General features: G+C 35.5%; 1 protein-coding gene across 1 annotated transcript; it reads left to right on the forward strand.

Annotated features, from left to right (window-relative positions):
• The first annotated feature begins 7,248 nt into the window (after positions 1-7,248).
• LOC131648886 (uncharacterized) lies at positions 7,249-9,661 on the forward strand. The gene is made up of 10 exons (XM_058918617.1): positions 7,249-7,386; positions 7,442-7,682; positions 7,800-7,890; positions 7,974-8,101; positions 8,180-8,270; positions 8,612-8,755; positions 8,874-8,994; positions 9,076-9,246; positions 9,347-9,421; positions 9,497-9,661. Exons 1-10 carry the CDS (start codon positions 7,249-7,251, stop codon positions 9,659-9,661), a joined length of 1,365 nt encoding a protein of 454 aa, XP_058774600.1.
• Positions 9,662-9,816: the final 155 nt, after the last annotated feature.

Raw genomic sequence — 9,816 nt, forward strand, 5'->3', positions numbered from 1 at the left:
CGAGATTCTTGATGCTCATTTCAGATTCCATCTCTTCTGACTGAAATAAACAGCGAGAAGATGAGAAATCCGTCATGTGAACCTGTTATGCAATGTGTATGACTGGATGCCATGTGTATGCAATGTATGAAATGTATGTGCAATGTATATGAATGCAATGTATGAAATGTATATGCAATGCATGAAGTGAAATGTGTGTGCAATGTTTCAAGGATCTTAGAGTTTAGATTTGTTAAAGAAGAAACAAACGTTAGTTAATCAATTTATTTCTTTTTTTTTTTTTTGCTTCTTTTTTCTTTGCCTCATTTGGGCTTACAAGACAGAAATAAAATAAATGATCCTTCAGGTCTCCCGTGGACGCTTTCTCTTTGCCCCCAGGAATGTGTTGATCTGCTGTTCTTCTTGAAGCTGTCCGGTGAGCTCCAATATCCTTTTCTCATAGTCTTGACAGTATGATTTGAAGGTGTCTCTTTCCTCTTTGAGTTGAACCCAAGATTTTTGCAACTCTTCTAGGTCAGTTGGCATGTCCGGGTGTAGAATAACTTGAGGTTCATATCCTTCGACCTCTGGTTCAATAGTCACAGGTAGAACAGCAGGATATGGCATAAGGAGTTTCTGAGCATGAGTGCGGACCCATCTGAGGTAAGGTTCCATAGGAATAGAATTCCATTGCCCCAGAGTTTTGCTTTCTATTCTATAGACACTGCCCCATGCATGTATGAACCTTCGTCGGTGTCTATGAGAATCATTCTCGTAATCAAACACAATGCCATGGATAATCATGTCATGAGGACCGTTGCTCCTTGCATATCCGAATTGGCGTAGAGCTAAAGAGGGATTGTAAGTGATGCCTCCTTTGATGCCAAGGAGTGGCACATTAGGGTACTCTCCACAATGATCAATGATAGTAATGTCTCTTTGAAAGAAGTTGCTCCACCGGATATCTGAATGAGACAAAGACATAATCCTGCGAGACCAATGCATTCTTTGTTCATTTCTCAACACTGATCGGGGAAGATGAAATGTAAACCACCTAGCCAGTAGTGGTATACAGCACATGAGAGTTCCTCGTTTCTTCATGGTACGAGTGTGTAGAGAATGTAGAATGTCTCCCAGCAATGTTGGTACCGGGTTACGGTTTAGGAAAAGGTTGATGATGTGTACACTTATGAACTGGTCGGGATTTGGGAACAAAACCAACCCATAGATCAAAAGGGCCATAACTTCCTCAAAAGCTGGATAACTTTTGTTTTCTAGCAGTAGTCGAGCCTTTTCCAACAAGAACTTGGCAAGCAAACCCTTAACTCCACTCTTTGTTTCCCAATTGGACTCGATTTCTGATTTCCGCAGATGTAAAGCAGCAGCAATGATTTCAGGTTTTGGAATCCTTTCTAAACCAGTGAAAGGTAATTGATTTCGAACAGGCAATCCCATTAGTTCAGAGAATTCTTCCAAAGTGGGTACCAACTGGTAATCAAGAAAGGTAAAGCAATGATGTTCAGGGTCAAAGAACTGGAACAGGACCCGTATCATGTCTTCTTCAAATTTTGAGGTAACCAAATGGAGTAGGTGACCATGCCTTTCAGTGAATTGAACATTCCTGGGGAATTCTGACACTAAGTCTTTTAGTTCAGATGGTACCGTTGAGATGTTGATTCGGATGTAATCTTTGGTGGCGGGAGCCATTACCTGCAAAAACAAAGGTAAACTCTTTGATCCTTGAAGTGTTTGGTGCAAAAATGATATGCTTATGATGCAAACATGTGGCACACAAAAACAAATCAAACAATAGCCTTAGGTTTAAAGGCTTGCATGGAGCTGATAGGTGATACCCTCCCCACTGAAGTTGAGTTGGTTAAAACCTGTCCTAGAATAGCATTCGGGTTCTATGATCCTTGGAAGTAACATCTCAATACGGCGCTCGAGCGGCCGATCAAAATATTCCTCGAGGATAACTAACTTCGATCAATTTCAAAGCTAGCCACTTAATAGGCCACAAGTCAAGTTCAACTAAAAAGGTTCTAAGACAAATTAGTGTTTAATGACATTTCGGAAGCCTAATATACTCCTTGATCGTTTTCAAGGGACATCGGTATAAACCAAAGTATCGCACTAACGATGACTACCAGATCAACCGTATCGGTACATGCCGTACAGTTTCCTTGGTCTATTGTCATATACTTAAGGTATCTCGAGATTCGGGTTAGAATCTTTCACACAAGCAAAATACCCCAACAAACCTTTGAAAAATAGAGCAATCAAGTCAAACAATTGAAATCATCGAAGTGATATATTCTCTTAAGGTAACCCCTTTTGAAAACATTATTTTGAAAGTATTTCCCCAGCAGAGTCGCCAGTTCTGTGGACCTCCGATTTTTAATTCCGGGCCATACCTCTGTTCTGTAGAGATACGTGAACTGACTCTTTTTTATCGCTTAATGCTTTCGCATTTTTGAAAATCACAGAGTCGCCACCGACCTTTTATTTTATCCAATTAAGGAAAGGTTTATAAAAGAAACAGAAAAAAGACCTTTAAGAAATTCTGGGTAAGGGGGTAGGTTATACAAAGGGAAGGTGTTAGCACCCTTTGTATCCATGGTTATCCATGGGCTCTTAAGTTTGCTTAGCTCACTTGTTTTTCGATCACTTTTCAATTGCTTTAGAATGCTCATATGTGGTTTCAAATACCTTTGTAATTTGAATTTTGTAATGATCCGTGTGTGGATGTATACAAAATGCTTGTTTATCTTTCGAAAGATGTTTTGAAAAGAACGTTAACCTTGTAATAATCTGTGTTTGGATATATACAAAGTATTGTCTTTTTTGAAAGTTTTGTTTTGAAAAACAACAGTGTATGAGAATTTTGTTTGTTTTGATTTGAGCAAGCAAACTAGGAGGTCTACCCTGAGTTGTAAGGTCTTTATCCTATTTCCTTTAAAAATCTATCCTTTCACCGGATATAAACGCAAGGTTCGATTTTGTACTCAAAATAGTAGAATTTTGACTTTGATTTTGAAAAGAATGAGAAGGGATTACCTTAAGAGGTGCAAGTGTGATTGTGATTGGATTCAGATATTTTATCTTTGAAGTTAGTGATCTAACGGTTCAATTTTATCTTTGACATACACGCAGTTTATATGTGCGGGAAATTAAAATGCGGAAATGTAAAGTGCGGAAAGTAAATCTACGCTATTACATCGATTGTGCAGGAAATGTAAACTAGCCTATTTACATGAATTTGACATCCTATACATTTATCTAGGAATTTAAATTGCAAGAAAAATAAAAGGCATGTTTTTGGATTTTTTATGATTGGTTTTAATTATAATTAATGCATGATTAATTAAATTAAAATGAAGAAAAAAGATGAAAATAGATTTAAACCTAGAAATTAAGTTTAAAATATGTACAAAATATTTGTTAATTAATTTTAAAACAAAACTAATTTTTTTGGAATTTTTGGAATTGATTTGAAATTGATTTAAGTTAATTAAAACATAATTATACAAATAATTATACAAATAATTAAAACTTAAGGAGAAAATTATTCAAAATATGTACAAAATTAGTTTATAATATGTAAACAATATTTAACATAAAGAACAATTTTTTTTTATGATTTTTTGATTGGTTAGAATAATTAAAAAGCAAATATATAAATATATACTAATTAATTATGCAAAATATTGAAATTTTGAAGAAAAATAAAATATTTTTATTTCAGAAAATAATATATTATTTTAGAAGTCTAAAAATATTTTTTGTGTATTTTTTGGATTTTTAAAACTATTTTTAATTAATTTAACAAAGAAATTAAAATAAAATAGAAAATAAAAGGATACTGATCATGTGTGGTTGGATTGAGGGTCCATGATAAGGATTGTTTGATCTGGCGCGTTGGATGATTCATTAAATGAGATCAGATGGTCCAGAAATTGAGGCACGTGGTGATCAGTACACCTGCAAAGCACAGAATTAGAGGAAATTTTAAAAAGTACGCGCGCTGGCTGTCCAATGAGGTGGGGACACCTCATCATCTTCAACCTCTCGCTAGGACCTTTTACAGCGCTTTTATGAAAGAGCGCTGTAATTGATGAGCTTCATACCTGCAAAATAACGAAAAGGGGTAAACGAGCATAGAAATCAGGCGCGATGGTACCATTGGATTCGTCTTGTTCCACTGAATGTAACCCTGCCCTTAATTTGTTTTAATTTTGGCCCTAATGAAGAACCCTAATTTTGAGCTAAGAAAACCCTAAAATGGTATATGCTACAAACAGCCATTAAAATCCAATTGAAGCTCCAGAAACGACCAGAGCTTCAAACCAAACACAATTATGCATCTACATCTTGTTAAATATGCGTGTGTTATGAGATATAAGTTGGTTTTAGTTTGAACAAACCGTGGCCTATATAGCTCGATTCAATGAGGTTTAAGACTTGGAAATGATTGGAATTGTTTTAGTGAAGCTCAGAGATGATGTTTGAGTGCTTAGTTTGTATTGAAATGGACTGAAATTAAAAACTCGAATTTGAATTTTCTTTGAATTTTTTCAAGTGGTTACAAGTGTATATGAGCAAGGCTTTGTTTCTGATTCGTGTCTCCTTGTTACTGAAGCATGCTAGCCTATTTATAAGCATTGTGTGCTTAGAATTGAAGCTAAGAAGCAACTAGTTGCCTTTGTGGAATTCTTGCATTTTTTATATTAAAAAAGCTTTGAATTATTGACCAAGTCCTCTTGTCTTCAATGCATCTGCCTTGCTCTTCAATTCTCTGCAGAAAGATGAAGATTCCTTGGGTGAGTCATGCTTGGAAGTTAAGCTACCATTTATCCATCCATTTTCCTTTTAATTTTAATCTTAAAATAAGATAAAATCAAGCAAAAAATGAATAAAAATGGTGTGGGCTTAGTCTTGGTCGTGGGAGGCCCATAATATCATGGAAATGATGTTTGAATGCTGAAAACTTGGCCCCATTTGGAAAAAATACATTTTTGAGCAATGTTGATTTCATGCATTTTCCCAAAATTTAGCCAACTTCAACAAGGTGTAAATCCCTCAATTTTTGTCATATGAAGGAGATCTTGCACTTTTTGGAAACCTCAAAGAGTCCTCTAACCAATGCCTTTGGTCTCATGTCAAAATGATTTTTGAAGCTCCTTGTGTGTCCTTTTGAAAAAAGTGTCTTTTTGTTGACTTTGAAAATGACCTGTAATGTCTTTGATCATATTTTTCAAATGGTGAATCCAATGACCATGGGATCAATGGCATTTGAAAGATAATTGAATTTCCTTCAAAATAAGCTTTGGTTTGAATTTTTTGGATGAAGGATGAGAGAGTTATGATCAGTCAAAGTTGAGTTGACTTTTCAGGCAAAAACCCTAATTTTGAATCTTAGGGTTTTGTTGATTTTTGATCTTTCCTTGATGAATTATGATCATCCAATGATCAAATGATGAATCCTTTGACAAAATATGGACTTTGACAAAAAATTTCATTTTTGACTGTCTGTTGACTTTTTGGTCAAACGGGTCGTCTGTTGACTGTTTGAGCTGCTGACGGTGCGTCTGAGTGAATTGAAGTTTGAAAATTTGTATGATGGTACTTTGAGATATATGGATGTGTATGAAATCCATTTGAGCTCTCAAAAACTTGTTGCTCCTGTAAAAACAAGAAAAACCCTGATTAGGGACTGTTTGTGTAGGAGACAGTTAAGCGTACCTGATTTTTGTGCAGTGTTGAGTCTCTGCTAATCGCGTGATATTCAGAAGACTTCTAGCACAAAGATCTTGGAATTTTGAATTGTGAAAGATTGATTTGATTGATGGTACAAACACTGAGAATTGTACTGCCAGCAGTTTGGCTGTTGACTGACTATTCAAGTAGCAGTTAGAGTGAAAAATCAACAGTCAAAGTTAATTTTCTTTTTTTTGTTGTTTTTGTTTTATGTGAAAAATGAAAGTTTATTTACATGACTTGTTAAAAAAAACATAGACATAATAAATAACTAATATTTACGGTATGCGGGCAAAATTACCGATAATAACCCTGAAAATCATTTAGTGCACAGACATAGGAATATTTGACTGGCAGAAAACACATAAAATATTATCTTAGTAATTAAGCAATATTATGACAGATAGTACAACATTTAATACTGACAGTACAAATATTACATACTATATTGAACAGTACGACGAATAAACGGTATATTTAAGAAATAAGAAATACGGCAAATTTTAAGAATGACGGTTAATGACCCATGCTATGAACAATAACATGTAGATGATTGGGAGTGCAACCATTGCAATGGTGATGACAGTAAGAAACAGTGTCTCTATCCACTTTGCCATTCTTGTCAGGGAAGAAGAGAAAATAGATATGAGGTAGGAATTTGAAAGATGAGTTAGAATTTGATGTGAGATTTTATGGAAGAAGATGGGGGGTATTTATAGAATGGAAAGAAAATAGAGACGTTGGGGGATGAAGTGATTCCGTACAAAAGGAAAATTTGAGTGGAAGTAAGATTTGAAAGAAAGTGGATGATAGTGTTGGGAAAAAGAGAGATAGAGAATAAAGTTAGGATTTGATTTTTGAAAAAGAGATTTGAAAAGATTTTTGAAAATAAGGGAATATAGTACAAAAATTAGTGGGAAACAAAAGATAATAATAATCTACTTGTTACCAGTACAGTCTGAGTTTCCTGATTTTGCGCCTGCAAAAAGATTTAACTCTGTACCAATTGTGTCAGTACTATTTATCTGTAAATAAATAAATAGCATGTGTGAAGTAATAAACAGTATTTGGCGTTTGCGTAAGAATAAATTCAACTGCAAGCCAAATTACTGTATAAGAAAACTTCTAAAAACTAAGTATTTCATATGTCAGGATATTTGTTGAAATAAAAATCCATGATTATATGAGACTCTTAATTTTCAGATTGGAGTTTTTCTTGAAAAAAGATGTGGGCAAATTTTGGGGTATAACAGGTATGTTCTTCCAGATTCCACTATTGATGTGTTACATAATTGGCATTAAGGTAGTTCTGTCCATGCATCTTCTATGCTGCATAATTATGTGTTACATAAAGAACTTAATGAGGACTTTATATGCTTCTTTCCATTCAGCTTCAGCATCGATTATGGTTATGTAATGAAGAGTTTGTAACTCCTACATTCTACCTTATGATTTTGTTATTTATAGTATTTGTTGCCTACACTTTTCTGTAGTATCATACCATTGTACAATATGGCGAGACCATTAGCGAAAATCTGTGACATCAATGACAGCAAAGAACTTTGGAAAGTTTCTGTTCGAGTGCACCACAAATGGAAAGTTGTTTCGAACAAGAGGGAGCATTTTGAGATGATTTTTGTTGATGTATCGGTAATGAAGTGATTTCTTTGGTTTGTTGTCTGTCTAATATTATTTATTTTTTCAGGGTGGTGACATACATGTTGTTGTTCCTGCACCGCATGTATCTCTATTTTCTGAAAAAATGGCCTTGGATCATAGTTACACTGTTTCCAATTTTAAGGTTCAGCCAAATGTTGCGGCTTTCAGACCTTTGTCTCATAAGTTTATGTTGAAGTTTACCGCCGACACAACGGTTACAGATGATAACAACGCGGAAATACCGCCAAAACCGCTGGTGTTTACTAAATTTACTGATATAATAAACGGTAACTTTAACAAGGATGTGCTAGTAGGTAAAATATTGTACCTCTATTCTGTTTTACTGCATTTGTTTTTTATATGTTGTTTCATGTTAAGCTTTTTTTTGATGTATGTGTTTTAAGATGTCATTGGTATGTTGGAAAGTATTGGGTATTCTCAGACCACATCAGGTGCCCGGAAGCAGCAGATTAACATGATGTTGCGGGACGGCGGGTTTGTATTTATATATTTTGTGTAATTTATCAAACATATCTTATGTGACTATGTAGATGACATGGTTTGTATTATTTCTTCAGTGAGAATACTATCAATTGCACGCTTTGGGAATCCTATGCTGAACAATTCATGAAGTTCAAACAGGAGCGTGGAGATGATTCTGGGCCTATGTTTGTCATGCTCCAATATGCTAAAGTCAAGGAACAGGGTTAGTAATTGAACAAGTTTGGTGTAAGATATCCTCATATTTTGATATAGAAAGTTATGTAACATTCTATTTGTATAGGAAAGTTTCCAATGTCCGTGTCAAACACGTTTAATGTCGCCATGCTTGGTCTGAATACCGATTTGCTGCCGATGAAAGAATTTATAGAAAGGTATGCTCCCTCGATATGCTCTTGTGTGGTTTCCATTTTTATGCGATGTGATGGTTACATTACTGTCTTCCTTTGACAGCTTTCCGAAGGAGTCCATGATTACCTTGTCTGGGCAGGAGGGTTCCAATTCCCAGCTTTCGGCATAGAACTCTGAAAATCAATAGTTGACTCCTGTTCATAAATTGCTTTCAAAGGCCGTTATAATGCCTATTCGGGATATCATAAAACTTAGAACTATATGTTTGGAAGTTGTTGGCAATTTATTGTGATATAGTATATATTGCCATTTTTCCGTTGCATTTGACTGTGTATCGTATTATCCTTTGGTTCCATAATTGCAGATTACATTTTGTGCGACTGTTGGAGAAACTAAAACGCTGGTGGCCTCTCCGTGTGGCTGGTATTATCGTGGTTGTCATGCTTGCTCATGTATTGCGCGTGGTGACAGACCTCCGTTTGAGTGTGAGACTGGACATTTCACTGAGGCAGAGATTTTTAGGTTGACATACTTGTCACATGATTTATGTTATTTCATTTATATGTGTGATCATCAAGATACTGACACTGACCTGTTTGTGTACTCTATGTATACTGCCAATGTAGGTATAAGATTGAGATTGAAGTTACTCATGTCGAGAATAGCCGTAACTTTCTATTTTGGGACAGAGAGTGTGAGCTTCTTTTGGGATTGTCTGCTTCTCAGCTGCGTCATACAATGATTAAGGTATTTCCGTTTAGATAGTGTCAGAAAAACATAGACAACTATGCCAGGCTTAACTGATCATTGGCTTGCATTATCCTACAGGCTGGCATTCATGATCCCTTGGAATTCCCACTGGCATTGGATCAGATGTTGGATCGCAAGATGGATTTCAAAATCAAGTGGCAACCATGGTGGAAGAATGCCTCGGTCGTTATGCTATTGAAGAATGACCCTTTTGTGAAAGAGCTTGCTGATCAGTTTGACACAGATGAAGTATTTGAATTTAATCTTTGCATATCTTATGCAAGTTAATTCATTTTAAACTGTCTTCGCGCATATTATGATTTTGTAATATCTTTCGAATGATTTGTAGATGAAACAACCCGGTGTTGAAGCAACGACCACTGTTCTTTCCGAACCTCATTTTGTCGTCGTAAGGGCATTTACTGTAGTGAAATGTACTCCACTTTGAATGTACTGATGAACCTTAATATTGTGTGATGTTTGTTCACTTATGTAACAGGATCTTGATGTGACTTCGACGCACAGCACAGATCCACTTACTCCTACTGGCAAAAGACAGTTTCCAGGCGCATCAAGCGAGTCAACAACCTCGGATGCCACTTGTGATGGAGAACTTTCATCAAACAAACTCAAGAAAATTATAAAACTAGAGAAGATAGATTAGTAGTTCCTGCATAATTTTATGTATGTTTTGGTGTGTTTTTGTTTTATGGTGTGGACATGTTTTAATTCCTTTCCACTGTATTTGTTTTTTGTTTGGATCGCCGCATAAACAAATAAGACTTGTAAGTCTATTCCTTTTGGTTTAGTAACAACTAT

Source organism: Vicia villosa, linkage group LG2 (assembly GCF_029867415.1).
Source record: "Vicia villosa cultivar HV-30 ecotype Madison, WI linkage group LG2, Vvil1.0, whole genome shotgun sequence".
Classification (NCBI taxonomy): Eukaryota; Viridiplantae; Streptophyta; class Magnoliopsida; order Fabales; family Fabaceae; genus Vicia; species Vicia villosa.

Bases quoted from the DNA above. Each gene is read 5' to 3' on its own strand.
- LOC131648886 (XM_058918617.1), top strand. From the start codon at position 7,249: ATGGCGAGACCATTAGCGAAAATCTGTGACATCAATGACAGCAAAGAA. The intron at 7,387-7,441 runs GTAATGAAGTGA...TTATTTTTTCAG, and splicing joins TGATTTTTGTTGATGTATCG to GGTGGTGACATACATGTTGT. The intron at 7,891-7,973 runs GTTTGTATTTAT...TTATTTCTTCAG, and splicing joins ATGATGTTGCGGGACGGCGG to TGAGAATACTATCAATTGCA.